General features: G+C 53.7%; 7 protein-coding genes across 7 annotated transcripts; 2 read left to right on the top strand and 5 right to left on the bottom strand.

The window, feature by feature from the left end:
- Window positions 1-1,721: 1,721 nt before the first annotated feature.
- Window positions 1,722-4,381, bottom strand: BU26DRAFT_522819 (HET-domain-containing protein). The gene has a single exon (XM_033829877.1). It carries the CDS (start codon window positions 4,091-4,093, stop codon window positions 1,982-1,984), a length of 2,112 nt encoding a protein of 703 aa, XP_033679110.1. The 5' UTR covers window positions 4,094-4,381; the 3' UTR covers window positions 1,722-1,981.
- Window positions 4,382-4,511: 130 nt separating this feature from the next.
- Window positions 4,512-6,285, bottom strand: BU26DRAFT_522818 (alpha/beta-hydrolase). The gene has a single exon (XM_033829876.1). It carries the CDS (start codon window positions 5,980-5,982, stop codon window positions 4,723-4,725), a length of 1,260 nt encoding a protein of 419 aa, XP_033679109.1. The 5' UTR covers window positions 5,983-6,285; the 3' UTR covers window positions 4,512-4,722.
- A 538-nt stretch (window positions 6,286-6,823) lies between these two features.
- BU26DRAFT_533630 (uncharacterized protein) lies at window positions 6,824-7,388 on the bottom strand (the record flags this gene model as incomplete). Its single annotated transcript, XM_033831168.1, has 2 exons — window positions 6,824-7,190; window positions 7,225-7,388. The coding sequence occupies 2 exons, from the start codon at window positions 7,386-7,388 to the stop codon at window positions 6,824-6,826; spliced, it is 531 nt and encodes a 176-aa protein (XP_033679108.1).
- Window positions 7,389-8,057: 669 nt separating this feature from the next.
- Window positions 8,058-9,073, bottom strand: BU26DRAFT_491428 (DNA binding methylated-DNA--cysteine S-methyltransferase; the record flags this gene model as incomplete). Its single annotated transcript, XM_033826083.1, has 4 exons — window positions 8,058-8,628; window positions 8,692-8,820; window positions 8,875-8,887; window positions 8,950-9,073. The coding sequence occupies 4 exons, from the start codon at window positions 9,071-9,073 to the stop codon at window positions 8,436-8,438; spliced, it is 459 nt and encodes a 152-aa protein (XP_033679107.1). The 3' UTR covers window positions 8,058-8,435.
- Window positions 9,074-9,251: 178 nt separating this feature from the next.
- Window positions 9,252-10,905, top strand: BU26DRAFT_522814 (STE/STE20 protein kinase). Its single transcript, XM_033829875.1, has 4 exons — window positions 9,252-9,430; window positions 9,483-9,772; window positions 9,825-10,036; window positions 10,115-10,905. The coding sequence occupies exons 1-4, from the start codon at window positions 9,330-9,332 to the stop codon at window positions 10,619-10,621; spliced, it is 1,110 nt and encodes a 369-aa protein (XP_033679106.1). The 5' UTR covers window positions 9,252-9,329; the 3' UTR covers window positions 10,622-10,905.
- Window positions 10,906-11,618: 713 nt separating this feature from the next.
- On the top strand, window positions 11,619-13,191 carry BU26DRAFT_93737 (uncharacterized protein). Its single transcript, XM_033836521.1, has 3 exons — window positions 11,619-11,719; window positions 11,875-12,083; window positions 12,144-13,191. Exons 2-3 carry the CDS (start codon window positions 11,918-11,920, stop codon window positions 12,962-12,964), a joined length of 987 nt encoding a protein of 328 aa, XP_033679105.1. The 5' UTR covers window positions 11,619-11,719; window positions 11,875-11,917; the 3' UTR covers window positions 12,965-13,191.
- Window positions 13,192-13,316: 125 nt separating this feature from the next.
- BU26DRAFT_93661 (uncharacterized protein) lies at window positions 13,317-16,085 on the bottom strand. Its single transcript, XM_033836518.1, has 3 exons — window positions 15,847-16,085; window positions 15,469-15,688; window positions 13,317-15,408 (listed from the first exon to the last, which is right to left on the bottom strand). The coding sequence occupies exons 1-3, from the start codon at window positions 15,859-15,861 to the stop codon at window positions 13,418-13,420; spliced, it is 2,226 nt and encodes a 741-aa protein (XP_033679104.1). The 5' UTR covers window positions 15,862-16,085; the 3' UTR covers window positions 13,317-13,417.
- Window positions 16,086-16,644: the final 559 nt, after the last annotated feature.

The following is a 16,644-nucleotide window of genomic DNA, read 5'->3' as shown; positions in this document are numbered from 1 at the left end:
TTCCTAGGATTCTTACGGCGGTCACGGCGGCAACAACTCGTTCGGCGATCATGGTTACCGGTATACCCCTAATGGCGTTGGTGGATAGGCTTTTTATGATGCACAGGCAAGCGGCAAGGTAGAGCTTACTTCGTACAGATATGCCTTCGGCCGTCTGCATCTTTTCGTGTTTATATAAGTATTCGGCAACATCTCCCGGTATTCGGTGTCGATGGTTCGACTCGTTTCGTCTCGATCCTCAGGACCGAGGGTTCTGGAACCGTACTTCATCGATCTACGGAGGATCCTTCTATATTGTTGATCCGCCAGAAGACCAACATGGTCGTTATATTTTCCAAAAAAAAAAAAAAAGGGTCGTACGACCCCAGGACCATTTCCCAGGGACCGAACAAAGGCTCACCGGTACCTTTCTGTACTCTAGCTTCCATGACAGACACTAGTTTCTTTATTTTCCTCTCTTCTCTTGCTGTAGCTCTCATCCGTGGTACCAATATGCACTCCGACCTTTACCACTAACCTTCACCCGGTGTGGGCCAGGCAAGACATCTTATTCTCTTCGGAGCTGGCCGGAGTGGACGGTGACTGCATTGCAGCGCTGCTCTAACGATGCACCTTCGGAATTCTCCTTCTGGGGATGCCTTTTCTCATTGAGTGCCATGCTGTAAGCGTGCGCTTGAGGAGGGAAGCAAAGCGTCTCATTTGTTGGAACTGTGTGTCACCGCCTTGGTCTTTTGAAAGCGACCAGCTAGAATCGATCCCCCAGGCCAGGGCCGGGACGGAACGCGTAAGTATAACATTTCATCGGCGCTCACCAATTGTGTACAAGGTGCTAGCGAGAAGGAGCTGGGGTTTGCGATTCTCTACAGTAGGCCTGATACACTCCAATGACTGTTCGCGTCCCTCGATTCTCGAGTCACCTTTGCTGCGTCGTGATATGCAACTAGCTACCAAAATCCAGGCCGCACGATCGGGCTGAACGGCTACACCCTTAAGTCTGGGCTGCCATAGTGCTAAGGTAGGCATCCGACAATATCACGGTTGTATCTACCACCTCCACACAGACTCAACGACGCGCATAACCAACTGCCAGGTGCTCTGTCATAGGGCCGTGGCGCCTTTGATGTCCGGGTAGGCTTCCACCGCAGCTTTCGCGGCGTTATAAATCCAGTTCTAAATGACCCCAGCCCACGATCTTCTTCCTCGGTGTGATTTCAAGGATGTATGTATCTGGATTCTTCGTGAGTACTCTAGAAATGCGCGGTGGACAGTGGGGAGTATTGCTGGGAGTGAGAGGGTGCTGTTTGATGGAGTGTTGTCGACGCTTGTAGAGCACATGTTATGGGATGGATTGGATTGGATAGTATCACTTGAATACAGACTGGAAGAGGAAGAGAGAAGACGAAGTCCCAGGGGATGTATGACGAGGTTGAAAGAAAGACACAAAATAAACCCCCACGTACCTGTCTGTTGCGGCTTCCATATTTGGAGTGTTAACGCAGCCACGGGTAAAAATGTGGGGTAGAGAAGAGCAATGAGGATATCTAGTGTCTCATTGTAAAACAACTTGAAGTTTGCCGTGGGGTGGTCGATCTGGACCGATCAACTAATGGACCCAAGGTGCCGCCGTATGCGGCTACGTCTCGCTGTCTCCCGACTACGCTGTTGGATTTGGCCTTCATTCCGCGCTGTGGGACATGCATGTAGGAGAAATGTGTAGTCAAAGCCTTTGTCACCACAGATGGCTCAAGTCCCAGACCAGTCACCTGAGCCACCAGTGACGTATTAACATATGCTACCGTCTGGATGTCTATCTAAAGGACCCCCAGTCTAGTGTATGAACCTTGGTGGAAAGTCTTAGTGCCCTGGCTTTCAACCTTTTCCCCATGTGTCTAGGGATTTGTCACTCGAAGGCAAATAAGAAGAAGAACAAGAACAAGAACAACAGGAAGAAGAACACCTAGCACTGACAGCACTCTTAACCCTAAACCAGACGCACAGTTCGCCTCCGCCATGTCCCAATCAGCTCGGGAACTTTAGAATCAGTAAACCGTTCTAGAAGCTGCCCCACTCCAAGCGACCGATCCTGCTCCGTCATCGACCGATAAGCTATCCATATTCCTACGCGGCAGAACACACCAGGCTCGATTTCTCCAGCCAACAGACACGCAGTGTCGAACCGGGCATGCTCTCGTAATGGTGGAATTGCGACCGTTGTGAAACCATTTAGATAGATGGCTAGGAGTTTTTCTCCGGCCCAGTCTCTTACGTTCTCAAATTCTAGCCACTCCGAAGTGTCGCTTTGGCGGTACTTCTTGAATGGATCGAGAGAGCACCAGATACTCCAGCTATTGAACTCAAGCCAGGGGAAGAAGCGTGTGTAGTGGTCTGCGTGAGATGCATACGCCATTAGGTTCATCCGTTCTCCAGATCGATGCGTTACAACGACGCTAACATCTCTCGAGGTTTCTGGGCGTTTCCGGCGGAAGGCATGCCCAGTGATGTCCATTTCAAGGGCATCGGACCTTTCCATGACGTACCTCGCTTTGACCGCAGCCCATGACCAAGACGGAAACCCCGAACCGTGTTCTTTTATTTTGGATTTTCGTGAGAAAGTTAGACGCACCGCCCATGCCAGTTGGGCTGCGAATGAAGCATGTCCTTCAGCTCCTGAACCTTCTCGGTGGAAGGAAAACGGGATGCCCCAGAAGTGACTGATGCAGGAGTGCGTCGACTTGGACCGCTGCAAGGCACCGAAGACGCCTTCTATGCCATTTAAGATATCGGAATCAAATGACAACTTCCTTTGGTAATACTCCGTCAGTCGGTAGTAAATGCTCCAGGCAGCGGCCCCTAGTCCATGTCGCGGGAATGCCAGTAAGTCTCCATGGAAATAAAAATGCCCCGTTACATAACCAGATTCCAATCCCTCCATGCAGTTCATTTCCATGCATTGGAAGTACATCTGGGATTCCGTAAAAACCAGCCGGCGCCTAGAAAGCAACATTTCTTGGTATGTCCACCCGCGGCTGTTCCAGGTCGAATCTCTGACTTGTTTACCAAGATCTTCTGACGATATGAAGAAGTAAGACCCGATCTTCACCATGTGTTGAGGTCGTCGCGTAGTCTGGCGGATTCCAGGAAGACCGTGGTGGGGATTGTCCCCTGCCGAAGCGATGATTGTAACTTCGGCGCCTTGATATACCTTGTCCATGTCACGGATGAGACTGTGCTTTTCGTCCGCATCGTTTTGGTTGATACAGTAGCGATCGACCCATAGATAGGGTATTTCAAGTGCAAGGGCGACAGCAATGGCACCCTCCACCGTCTTCGGTACCTGGCTGGGCAGGACTTCCGGTGGATGCGATTCTTCGCTCGTAGCTGTATTGCCCCACAGATAACTCAAAGCTATGTAGGGGCAACCAGGTGGAGCCATGCATAGCTTGCGAGTCTTGCAGTCGATGACCCTGAGAGCAGTCGCGATCCGGTCGGGTGCCTGCCCACAGGTCTTCACATGGTGCGTCCGACAAGAATTTAGCCACTGCTTTACGAGACCGAAGTCTGGACGTTGCGGATCGAGTCGTCGTCCTATACCAGGTGGAGCGTTATCAGTGTGGCCAGGTCGATGGTCAGGCCCAGTGATAGGAAAGAGAAAGTATGATGGCCGCGCGTATATGTTCTCTTTGAGGTCAAAGTAGGTGATCTTTCCTAGGGGTGTATTTTCTGAGCGACAACCCAGAATCAGCTCTGTTGGTCCCTGGCGCTCGTACTGCCTCCCATTTGCGGGCCCGTGAAAGAGGGCAGCGAGCAGGACACAAAGATGGCAATTCGTCCAAGGTGATACCCATGTAAGCGTCGCTATATCCCCTTTTGGGGTGGAGGCCTGCGGGCCCAGGTAAGACTTGAGGTCGAGGGCTCGGCAACGGTGGCATAGAGCATCATCATCTCGTGCTGTTTCAACGACAGCTCGCTCAGCATTGCTACCTCTTTCTGACGCAACAACTGCTAAAGCCAGACATTTCTGTCCGGGTGATGAGGCGCGACTTTGGAGCTTTTCCAATGGCCCCAGCCATTGGTGCTTGGACCCAGGACTCATCTTCCACCCGAAGACCGCGGGTCAAACAGATAACAAAGGGCGATGGGACCGCTGACGAGGATCAAAGGATAGGAAAGCTGAGAAACATCCTCGAGCCTGGTTTCCGCGCCGGGCGCTCTTCAAAGTCGGCGACTCAGCCTCAGCCTGCTTGCGTTGCCTAGAGATGCAGCCGCCGCCAAGAACAGGGCGTGGGTGGCTTTTCTCTGCTCAACACGATTCGACCAAAGCCGCATCTTCCGGGGACCAGAGAGGATATGAGAGATGTATTGGCGTCGAAGTAGGATGGATGGAAGAGAGGAGTAGAAGAAACAGTTGGGGCGGGACCCGCTATTATGGAAGGCGCCGCGGGACAGTTCCAAAAGCAGCAGCGGCTAACGAATGGAAAGCCAAAAAGTAGATCACGAGGAAAAAGGGCACGAAGGCAACATCTACTTCAAGATAACATCCCATAGACTAAGGCATTTACACGGGAGAAAGACCTGATCAAACGTCTGACTGTTTCAAATGCTCGGAACGCCACGACTAAGAACCGAGACGACGCCTAACGCCAGAGCTCTATCTGAAAGTATATACGCTAAAGAGAATCATGGCAGCCAGGATGTACGCTAGCGAAACAACACCTCTTCCATCTATTCCCCGTCTTCATCATCGTCGAGCTCAAACATCCTCCTCAACTCCTTACAAGCAACCGTATATTGCTCTCTCGCCCCTGGTGACTCTCTAAGAGGATTTGGTGCCTTGTCCCACCCATGAGGCACGCCCGGTACGCAATGGTAGTGAACTCTCTTGCCTAGGTCTGTTGCGAGCCTATCGCGGAAAGCCTCGCCCTCGGCGAGCAACATGTCCCATTCGCAGCAGAAGAGAACGATGTCGTCGGGTAAGGCGACGAGCATGTGATGGGGAGCTACACCCGGACTCAACCAGGGATGGGTGAGGTCCAAAGACGGCGGTTGTAGATACGAGTCATCGAATAATTCCGTGAAGACAGCAGGGAGCTGCTGATCTGCCCTCGTGCAAGTTGCACGTCGCTGTTCCCGCGTCTGCGTGTAATCGGTAGACGGGTAGAATGATACAATGCCCCGGATTTTGGCCTCTGCTTTCGAGCCCTCAGTTGCAACAGACACTGCCGGTCCATCCTTATATGACGATACGAGGGAGAGGGTCGACGTGCCAGTCTGGCGGAGCATAGCGATTCTGTCGATGCGAGACTTCTGTCGGACGAGAGGGACACGTGAGGAATTGGGAGTGTAATTCGGCGCGAGATGGTTGGCCGAACCTGTGGGAAGCGATGGAGGTAGGACAACTTGCGGGATGCTGCCAGCCCGGCCGTCTTGAATCTTCGTCCCCGAGGGTGTTCTATCCAGCAATTCGCCCTGCAGACACAACGGAACCGTGAAGCTCATGTTGCCGCCCGAGGAGAAGCCCGACACAGCGAAACGCTCCGGATCCAGCCTCAATTCGTCCGCATTCCGCGAGAGGTATAATATGGCATCGGCGCCATCTTCGACAGCGGTAGGAAACGGGAATTCGGGCGCGAGCCGGTAATCGACGCTGACGACGACTGCTCCCACTTGTTCAACAACCACTCCTGCCCAGCGCGCATCATCCTGTGCTGTTCCCAGCGTGAAGCCTCCGCCATGGAAGTTGATAACACACGGGTATCTCTTGTGGCCCTTCAGCTTCTTCTGTTTGTGATAATCCTTTGGAACGTAGAAATGGAGCTTAAATTTTCCTTTCAGTGGCGATACGGTCGCGTCGACGTGTCTGTGGAAGGAAGGCGAGGGCGGGAGAGGGCGGGCGAGCTTGTGCAGCATCATGCCGATGCCCATGAGCACGCGCCAGAACTGTGCTTGTATGTGTAGCATCCATCGAGGACGGTTGCCGGGCATGGTGTCTGAGATGCGTGCCTTTGCTCTTTCAGGTCCAATTGCGGAATGTTATGTCCTTATGTTCTTGAGTCCATGGAAGGAGAAAAGGGGTGTTGAGCTGGAGGGGGCTCAGCTCTTTTTGACGGGTCGAGAATGTTCGTGACAGGCCAACTCGGTGGCGGAGGGTTGCCGTGCGTCGGGAAGCCTTGTTACGATGCGAATTGGCGGGCCTTAGCTGCACGTCAGTTGGGTTTGGCAGTGTGGTCCAGAAATCGTGGGCGCCATGAAACATGAAGTAGACTTGTGAATGACGTAGGCGATCAACAAGAGCAGCTTCGTCGGCGGCGGGTGGCGCCAAGGCACCGTACCTCCTTCTATTTTGGGACATGACGCGTACTTTGCAATGATCTCTTGCTTCACGACTATACACGTTGTCTTCGGAAGTATGCTCGGTTTCGAGATGCATGAATTCATGCATCTCATCGATAAAATATTCGACTACTAAGAGGCGCGGGGCATGCCACAAGCAAAGGGCCAAGTCAACCAACGAGCAGGCATATAAAGACCAGGTCCCCGCCAGTCCATCCGTCCCTCCGCTAATCAAAAAGCCAATGCAGTATACTCATAAGTAGGCCGAAAGCCGGTAAAGGGCTGCTCAAGTCCTCAGAAAGCGCCGAACGCTCGCCTATTGATGCTGCCATGTACCATTACAATGCCAGAATCCAAAATACAGTACCCGTGGTATCAGATCGATGCTGATGCGAATGCCGCACAAACGCCGATGGAAAACATGCCAGGTTGCTCATGTCGGAATATACAAGTCGTGCCGGAAGGAAGGGAAGATCACCGCAGAGCGGGGAGCTCAAGCGTCGACGAACTCGTACTCTTCGTCCTCAGGCGCAACAAGCTTCCTGTTGACCTTTGGTCCCGGAGACAGAGCTTCGGCATTGATATCCAGCACCTCGTACTCTTCCTTGATCAGCTTGTCTGTCTGACGGACCTCGAAGCGCTCGACGGCCTTCGCGAGGGCAAGCCCCAAGATCTGGCTGCCGTGGTTCGGTCCGCGCTCCGCATCATAGGAGTAGGTTATCTCAGCATCGGGAGCAGGCGCGGTGGAGGGGTGCTCGACGTCTTCGTCCGCGGACGAGTCCCCGCTGGCGTACGCGATGTCGTTCTTGAGAGCAGTGCGGGCCTTGTTGAAGCCGGAGGTGGACCTGGGCATGTTAGCTCTTGAAATAACTCGAAGTAGTTGGGGAGGCTGACTTTGGGGTGGGGACCACCCGGGCGGGTCGAGGTCGGTTGTCCTCAACCCGTCGTCCTGGGCCGAACGATTGACCGTGAGCCCACTTGACGCGGCTGGTCTTATCGCGGTTGAACTCCTTGGCACCGCTGCGGAGGTCGTTCGTGAAGGCCTGCTCGGACGCCATGGCCACTGCTGGGAGCTTCCTTGACTGGTCGAGAGGTGCTTGTTGGGAACAGTTCAAAGGTGTAGGGGTCGGGAGACTATAGGAGGCTAGGTAGATTAAATAGGTAGCTTGTTTGAAGAGGAGGATGAAGGGGAGGTAGCGAGTGGAAGGTGAATGAGGTATGACAGAAGGTACTAATAAGCCCGGAGGTGAGAGAAGGGGTGACTGGTGACTGGCAGCTGTCTAGGATATGACTCTGAGGGGTGACTCAGTCCGAGCTACGGTATGAGGGAGTACCTGAGTGGCGATGCACAAGTTATATGGTTATGAAAGCGCGTGTGATGTAACCGCTGCTGCGGCGAAGCTGGCCCTTTATGAGCTTGGGAGGTGGACGCCTCCCCACATCCTTTGTTGTGCCTGGCGGGCGATAAGAGTGATGGAAGCTCCCACGTGAGACGCGGTCCGATTCGCCGAGGCCCCCAAGCTCGCCCTTGGAAGCCGGTTGGAGCGAGCGGGCGGCCTGCTGAGGGCGGATGATGACATTTGGCGCTGATGACATGACGGCAGCTATCATGCGCCTTGGTTGCGCGAACGTGGGCGTGCTGGTTGGAGGCTGAGCTGGTTTCGTGTTGCACTGGCCATCGAGGCCCGGCTGCGCGACATCGTGAACCTCCGCGCTCCCCGCATTTGCGGACATCCAGACGGCAAAAGTCACACAGCTGGAACGCATTCATCTCGACAAGCCCCTCGCTCCATTGTTTGTACTGCGCTTATGACATGGCCGCGTCCGAGCACGCCTTACTCGACCGTACCCGGATTCGTCCGCTGTTCCTCAACATGGCGGGTTGTTTCGGCAAATACCTATCTACAACGACGTAATCGCTAGCCGCGGGAGCACCACCAGGTGGGATGCTGTTTACCTCCAAGGAGAAGCTACTTTCCGGTTCCAGACAAAGGTACTAGGCGCAGTCACGGTCGTAATCGTCCGTCAATCATTCGTCGTGAACACCAACGTGCTAAGCAAGTGTACCTTGGAGGGCTGATGCAAACACCTGTTCCTGGATTGCCTCAGGTATGATACGCAGCCGCCTCCTCGTCTTCCTCGTCGCTGCTCTCCACCAAGCCAGCCTCGCTGGGCAGAACGGAAGGGAACCATCCATATCTCCCAAAGTCCACCGTAAACTCGCCCAAAGCGCCCTGCGTCACCTCGACGCCTTCAGCTCTCAGGACAGCTGCTTGACGGCTCGCGCCGGAAGGCCCTCTTTGTCCTGTTAACAAACGCAGGCAACAAAGGATAGAGTAAATCAAAGGATTTAGGACTGACCTAGGACTGATGCCGCCTTTGGCGTTGATCACGCGCTGCCATGGCACGTTATCGCTGTGCCATGTCGGGCTCTTCTTGCTGGGATCGGTTGAAGGAGAGGGAAGGTGTTTTAGACACACTCCGACCTGTCTTTGACGATGTCATGCTCAGGCTCTCCAGGTCGACGCGTGCGAAATAAAGTACCTTGGGCACTGAGCTGGAGCCCGAGAAGGCGTCAGTGGGCCATCCCTGTCTTGGAGCAGAGGAAGAGATGCCTACGCTTTCCCAGCAGTCTCGCAATATGACCGTATGAAGTGACCTTGCCATACGGGATTTCCTGGATGGCCTCATACACGGCCGAGTACCACGCCCACGCCTCGTCGGAGCGCTCCCCGCGCATCATTTATCGGGAAAAAGTCTTCGCACGCAGATTTTCGATTTTTGAGCGCATGGCTCGCCGCTGGCCTGCTACAATGAGGGCGACGAAATTGGGTTGAGGCCTGCATGCGGCCATAGCTTTTAGCGTCTTGGCGCGACTGCCTTCTGTCGTGCCTCCTACCATGCCTCCTCACGTCACAACCCTCACCATTCCCTTATTTCTTATTCAGAGCTTTTGATCATCTTACTAGGTGGCGTTGCTCTTTTTAAGGCATTCATATATGCTCATGTCGTCTCTCTTTCGAATCGGGCAAGTTCTTAAGGGTAGAATTGGGAAGTACACCATTACGAAAGAGGTGCAAGAGGCTGTTTGGTTTGCGAAGTGAGCCGAATCAGAAGCGAATTTCATTTATCTGAAAACTGATCGTCATCAGAAACCAAGTGCAAGAAACCGTGGTAATCAAAAGCGTTCAAGATCATCCAAGAATAGAAAATGAACGAGACGTCCTCAAACGGTTCCAACATCGTACTCACTGCCTTCGACCCTTAGTTGATGAGATCCAGGAGCCTTCTGCCCCTGTAACCATTGCCCTGAGGTATCTGGAGAGTGATCTTTTGGATGCATCGATCAAGAAAACTTTGAACCGAAAGGAGCTCAAGCACGTTTCTCGATGCATCCTAGAAGCATTAAAGGTTCTCCACGAGGATGGTTATGTGCATACCGGTATGACTTTACGCCATGTTTTATCTAGATGCACGGCTAATTCAGGCTGGAGATCTCAAACCTGACAACGTTTTTGTCAACTTCCGAGAAGGTGACATTCGATTTTCCGACGTCCAACTTGGAGATCTAGGCGGATGTTACCCCGTTGATTCGGATTGGGCCACATCCGGAACACTGGTCGGAGCGCCGATGTGGTCAAGTCCGGAGGTCATCTTAGAAATGCCATGGAACACGGCAACAAATATATGGTCATTCGGTGCTGTGGTGCGTATTCGTTTTCCCACTATTCCCTTGTCCAGCCATTCCTTACTCAACACATCTGCTCATACCGCTCAATTCTAGCTCATAAGCTTGATCTACGGCGGGGACTTCAATCTTTTCCGACCTAAAGGCGTGGATCGAGACCACGAAGAATACTTGCTGGAAGTTCTCAAGGAACAATTCCGCTACTTTGCCCCATTCCCTGCGAAGTTTGAGGAGGTTACTAGCCCAGAAACCATTAACTCGATCTTGTATTTGATGCAAGAAATCCCTCAAGAAAAGACTACGCCATTTTCCCGGACGACTGAAAGGGAAGTCATCAAGAAGGATAAGGACTTCATTAGGAAGATCATGATGCTCGACTGGAGGGATCGACCTACCGCAAAGGAGCTGCTAGAGGATGAGTGGTGGAAGGATGACGAAGATACTGCGGTGATATGGTCGCGCTTATCGGCGTCGCTTTTATGGCCGGACTCCCTGAATACTAATATCAGCCTCCAGGGTCGCAGCATTAATAAGAAAGCGCTCTTACCTGGAGCAGACCTCCTTTGTGGCCCCGGGGAGTTTACCACCCCAGCTTCCGAGTGATTCCTCCAGAACACCGCCAACTTTTCGGCCACAGCGTCAGGGCGCTTCCACTGTGAGGTTTCGGTCGCAGTGGAGACCACGACGGACTTTCCGTCTTTGACGATAGTGGAGACGATCTTCTTCGAAATGACCTTGTTGATGGAGGACATGGTGAATGAGAGTTTGTCCAGAGCTTCAAAAAAACCGTTGCTTTGTGCGGGAACGGGAAATAGACAATTGCTTAGGAAATATTGGATAAACGTTAAGTAACTGTTAGATTCTGATTGACCTAACGAAGAAACGAGGGACTCTTTATCCACTATTTGCTACCCCTCATGGCCATGATCTGTGTCCACTGTTCACTTCTGCAATCAATCAGATCAAATCCTTCTCCTCATCTTCCACCAATTAATAGAGCCGCTGCCGCGTGCATCCAAGGACTCTGTCCAATGGATACCTACTGAGACACTCATGACCGTTTTCGAATGTAATTTTAGTGAAGCGCGGACTGTGCCGTGAAGCATTTGACGTGCTAGTTCAACAGCGGTTACTTAACAGCAGAGAAAAGCTTTGCAACTAGTCGTTGTGGATTATACGGTATAATTTGAAACACTGAGTGTAAGGACCGAGCGCTTGGAGCTGAACAGTGGGTATCAACAAAATCGATTCGATGGTGTGCTATGGAGGCGGAAACGGTTCTTGAGTACGGCTCAAGGACGCCAAACTGTGTCAGTGCGCTGTGCCAAGACGAGCACGACGGAGGTCTGATCAGTCTTCTTCGGAATCTTCCAGTCGTCAACGGGGACTCAGATTGGAGATGTCGTACCTGGGTTGGGACGGCTCTAGCTGAAATTGCAAACGACGGGAAGCGCGTGGGCACCTCTGAACTAGACTGGAGCAAAATTGAGGCATTTTCAAGGCAATACATTGTTCAAAAAAAAAGGCCGCAGGAAGCCTCGCGATAAGCTGGCGCAATATCATATAAAGTCGACTCGACGAGCCGTTTGTGCATGGCACGGAGGAGCGTGGCGGCGTAGTTGGGCGGGTCTTTGAGCTCAATTCCACCGTGTGCCGACAAAAGTAACTGCAAGGCTTGTGAAAGATTTACCATTGATTTCAGTGAGTTCTCCGTCTATTCTGTTAATTATCCGCGGTCCGCTGTTCTTTAGCAGTTGCTCGCGCCCCATCTCTCTCTACAAGTTTTTAGCGTCGCGCTAGCGACGCACAGAGCATCAATCGCGGAGCGTCTAATCCATGCGATAACCTGCAATTAGTTGCGCTCGCAACTTTCCCATTTCCTTCTCCAAACCTCCAACCATGTCTCTCGCCGATTACCTAGCAAAGAACTACCTCACCGCCGACTCAGACAAGAAATCCAAAAAGCGCAAGCGGAAACACAACGGCGGGCTCAAGATCGACGAAGATGACATCTCAGGCTGGAACAAAGGTGCAGACGACGACGACGAAGATGCGCCGACAATCGGTACACATACCCTCCCCTTCTCTCTACATAAATCAGGTATGCTGACTCCTCCCCCCGCAGCCGGCATGACAATCTCCTCGAAAAAGTCCAAGAAAAAGTCCAAACCAGCAGCCGACACCGCCGCCGCAGGCTGGACAACCGTCGGCGTCGCCCCGCCCTCGCACGCCGAACAACTCGCCGCCGACCAAGCCGCCGCCGACGCAATCATATCCTCCACCGCCGCGGACCGGCAAGCCGCCGCGGCCGCCGAAGACGAAGCTCCAGAAATGGTAGACACGGAGGGCGTATTCATGGAGTCGGGCGCGAAAGCGGGCCTGCAGACCGCCGCGCAGGTAGCCGCGGCCATGAAAAAAAAGCATGAGGAGGAGAAGAAAAAAGCGGCGGAGGTGGCGAAGGAGGGCGGCGCGGGGGAGACCATCTATCGAGACGCGAGCGGGCGGGTGATTAACGTGGCGATGAAGCGCGCGGAGGCGCGGAAGAAGGCCGAGGAGGAGGAGCGCAAGAAGCTGGAGAAGGAGAAGGCGGCGCGGGGCGACGTGCAGAATGCGGAGGCGGCGAAAAGGAAGCAGCAGCTGCAGGATGCGAAGGGCTTGACTATCGCGCGGTATGCGGACGATGCGGAGCTCAATGATGAGCTGAAGGAGCAGGGCCGCTGGAATGATCCCGCCGCGGGCTTCTTGCGCAGGAAGAAAGCTGGACGGAGTATCACGGGGAAGCCGCTCTACAAAGGTGCATTCCAGCCGAATCGATATGGTATCCGCCCGGGGCATAGGTGGGATGGTGTGGACAGGGGCAATGGGTTCGAGAGCGAGTGGTTTAAATCAAGAAACCGCAAAGCAAACATTGAGAGGATGGAGTACGCCTGGCAAATGGACGAATAATGAACGGGGGTTTGAGCAAACGATTGCATTTGCCTTTACTTGCATAGTGCGGCGTTGATAAGTGTCTTTACGGTTCTAAAGCATCCCCTTTTGAGACTGGGTACCTAACTGATAACTGCGTGTGTAAATGGTACATCTTCCCCACTTCTCTCTTTCTATATTGATCTGTATCTGCACGGCAGGAGATTCCGACTCCCCAAGCCTCAGCAAGAAGAAAGAATGGCGCTTCGTTAGAACGTAATAGTAGTACATGCATGCGGTCGCATCTACGCAAACTAAAAAAGAGGGTATCAATCTCGCGTCGCCGTCCACCCCTACGCCATGCCATGCCAAGACCAGATGAACGATGGAAAGAAAAAGAGGATCGGCCTAGTAAAGAAATAGTCCAACGAAAGGAACCTGACAGGAAAAAGAACCCCTAGATCTGCTCCGTTGAAAGCACGAGCTTCGATCTCAAACCTGCAGCACGTTCTCCACGGGAATATTGATATCCCACTCCTCATCCGCGCCCGCCATCCTCCCCATGACGCACTTGCTTCTCGCCAGCGCGCTCTCGCTCATGCCGCCCGGTCGCACGTGCTCCATAAACACATGATTCATCAGTGTTTCCACATTGCCAAAGATGCCCGTCACATTGCCCTCGACACTGCAAATCACGCACCCGTAGTTGCAGCCCTCATCCATAGCCCCCTTCTTCGCCGCCACGGACTTCGTGCCCGAAGGATCGGAGGAAGCGGGCGATCTCTTCTTGACGTGGGACTTGGCGAGGAAAATCCAGCGGTAGCGGATGCCAACAGCGGAGACGTAGATATTCGGGTCGACAACCACCTCTTTCTTGTTTTTCTTGGTGGGGTGCGGGGTGCTGAACGAAGCGCCAGAGAAGGAGCAGTGTTTACAGGTCCAAATTTGCGAGGTATTGTACATACCCTCGGGCCGCGTTTCGAGACCCAGGCCCTTCTTCAAATCTTCGCGGACTGCCCACGCGCCTTTGCAGAAGCCCCAGTAGTTGTTGCTTTTGCAGGGACGGCCGTCCATCATCTTTTGTTGGTCGGCGGTGGGGCCGAGGATGGTGCTAGTGGTGATGGCGAGGTTGGGGCCTGAACTGGAGCGAGCTGGGGCGAGAGGAGAGGGGATTATGCTGGAGCGGTCTTGCCCTGGGGCGAATGGCAGGCGCATGCTGCTTGTTGGGAGTCCGCTGTTGGGGTTCCAGACTGGTGTGTCCCTGACTGGCGTTCGTGGTCGCGGTGGGACTGTGAAGGACGCATTGGGAGGTGTAAGGGTGCGTAGCGGGGTCGAGAATGGCGCGACGGGACGTGTGTTCATTTGGGAGGGTACAGGAGGTGCAATGGGCAGACCCTGCGTTCGGAGATGGGCGGCAATGTGACTGGGTAATGACTCTCGAGCCTGGTGCGTGTTGTCATAAAACCCGGGAGGCACGGTGGCTTGCACCGGGTTACTACGGTAGGTGGAGAAGAAAGGGTGAGGAGTCTCCGGCTCGGTGGGGGAGATTGGCGATCCACGCGAGGATGTAGAGTCGCAGTGATATAGGGAAGGAGGGTCGGAATTTACTGTGCGCTGGGAGTATACTGAGCTTGAGGCTGAGGTGGTCGACCATCGCGACTGTACTGGCGGCGCGGGTGCGTCATTCCGCTTCTCTATCCATTGGCTCAACCGGCGCCCGTCGTCCTCGTTGAGAATATTATGGTTGTAGGCGGGGTATTGAAAGTTCTCCTGTCGTTCCCCAGGGGTGGGAGGGAGATCCCTGAGTAGCTGCAGTGCCTCTTTGTGCAAGCCCACTGTATCCCTCTTGTCTCCGCCCATCAATACGGCCAGCGTATCCCGTTTCGGTCCATCATGACTTCCAGTCAGTATAGCGAAAGCGTCTGCCCGGTCCCCTTCCACCCGCAACCCTTGGTACGCAGCGATAATTTCGTCAATATCCTTCATGACTGACGTCCGCTCCTCCGGTGTTTTGCCTTGCAAGAGGTGACTGAGCGCCGGATGGAAGTTGGCACCGTCAGAGGTAAGAGGCTGGGGGGCTTTGGTAGAAGTAATGGATGATACACTGTCGTTTCGCCGTTTCATGGCAAAGTAGCGGGCTAAGCCGGTCTTTGCATCTTGCGAATCTCCTTTCGAGACATGGCTGTCTACAGCGAGGCTGGAAGCAGGACTCCGTAATGTTTGCACAGACTGGATCGAGTCCCGCGTGTTACTTGAATCTTCAGGCGTGCCTGCAAATGTCCGTGGCCACGGGCTCCTAAGCAGAATCCTCTGTTTCAACTCGTCTAGGGCGTCGACTGCGTCCTTCTTGTTTGTTGTCGACGCCTCATCAAGGGCCTTGAGGTCTAGTGGCGCATTCTCGTATTTTACTGCGAGCTGCAGACTCATGATAATATCCGTCTGGATTACAACAGCAATGTGGAGTAGGCGGTCGCGTGCGATGACTGTTCGATGTTGTCAGCATTGGTGGTGCTAGTCAACGGACTTCGGAAGTGTGAACAGACCATCACCAATCCTCACCATGTCCCCGAGTCTCTCAATATGGGCAGCATAATGGGAGCCGATTTCGGATTCTGCTGTCTCAAGAGACTTTTGGAGCTGCTTTCTTTCAGATTCTTCGTTCTGCGTCTTGCTGCCGCGCCGCCCTTTCCTCGTCTTTATCCGCGGAATCAGCTCGGCACCGCCATGGAACGCTGATACGAGGGTAGCAACGGCTCCAAAAACCTATGGACATGGTATGATGGTCAGTGGATACACAAAAGAACAGGATGCGTTGTTAAGAATGCGAGTGTTGAGCCTTGACGCGGGCTCTTCCTGGGCGCAGTGTGGAAGGGAGGCGCCCGTGGACAGAAGATAGCTTGCGCGAGGAGGGGTTGGCGTACCTCAAGGTTCGACATTATGGCCTCACGGCTGGTAGCGGCAATGAAGACGAGAACTTGAAGAGAATGCTCTGGACAAGGCAGGATCAAAAGGACAATCGTATAGCCTGCCTGTGCTCAAGTCCGTTCAGAGCCAACACTTAGTAACTTACCGCGCTAGTTCTAGTGCGAGGCGTGAAGTCCGACAGACAAGATAGCACGTAACCGGAGGAATCGAAGGAAGAAACGACAAGACACTTTCAGAAAAGCTCAAATGTCCATCTACTGAGACATTGGTACTCAGCCTCGTCCTGCATCTCCACTGTCAGCACGCGACAACGCACACCGGGCATTGCGTTGAGGTTAGCCTTGGGGTCTGCCGCGAGCGGCGAGCAGGCGACGGTGCTGCTCGAGTACGATGGTTGCAGGATGGAGTTGGCATCTTCCAATGAGAGGAGACGTGGCTGCCAGTTAGTCTGCGAGGACAATGGCTGTGTGTGGGAGGCAACCATTTCTTTCCGCATTCACGACCGCAGCAGCGCGGCAGCCTTGCTGGATTGTGGGATGGCGAAGCCTTGCTGGACGCGCAGATACGTGGATTGCATTTCCTAGAAGGTGCTTGACGCAAAAGAGAAGCATGCGGAATTCCTTTCCGCGGGAAGCGCTCCGTCGTTTGGAGTATACGCAGGAGAGGGTGACAGAAGGCTGGGGCCTGAGGCACGGTCGCTATGAGGCTGCAGACACCCGGCCTGTGCGAGAGATGGTGCGAACTGCGAACTCATGTTGCTGGTAGACGGTGAGGATGATGTGGATGGTGCTGCC

Source organism: Trematosphaeria pertusa (genome assembly GCF_010094035.1).
Source record: "Trematosphaeria pertusa strain CBS 122368 unplaced genomic scaffold BU26scaffold_15, whole genome shotgun sequence".
Taxonomy (NCBI): Eukaryota; Fungi; Ascomycota; class Dothideomycetes; order Pleosporales; family Trematosphaeriaceae; genus Trematosphaeria; species Trematosphaeria pertusa.
Note: the sequence above shows the minus strand (reverse complement) of the source record. Positions and strands in the feature narration are given on the sequence as shown.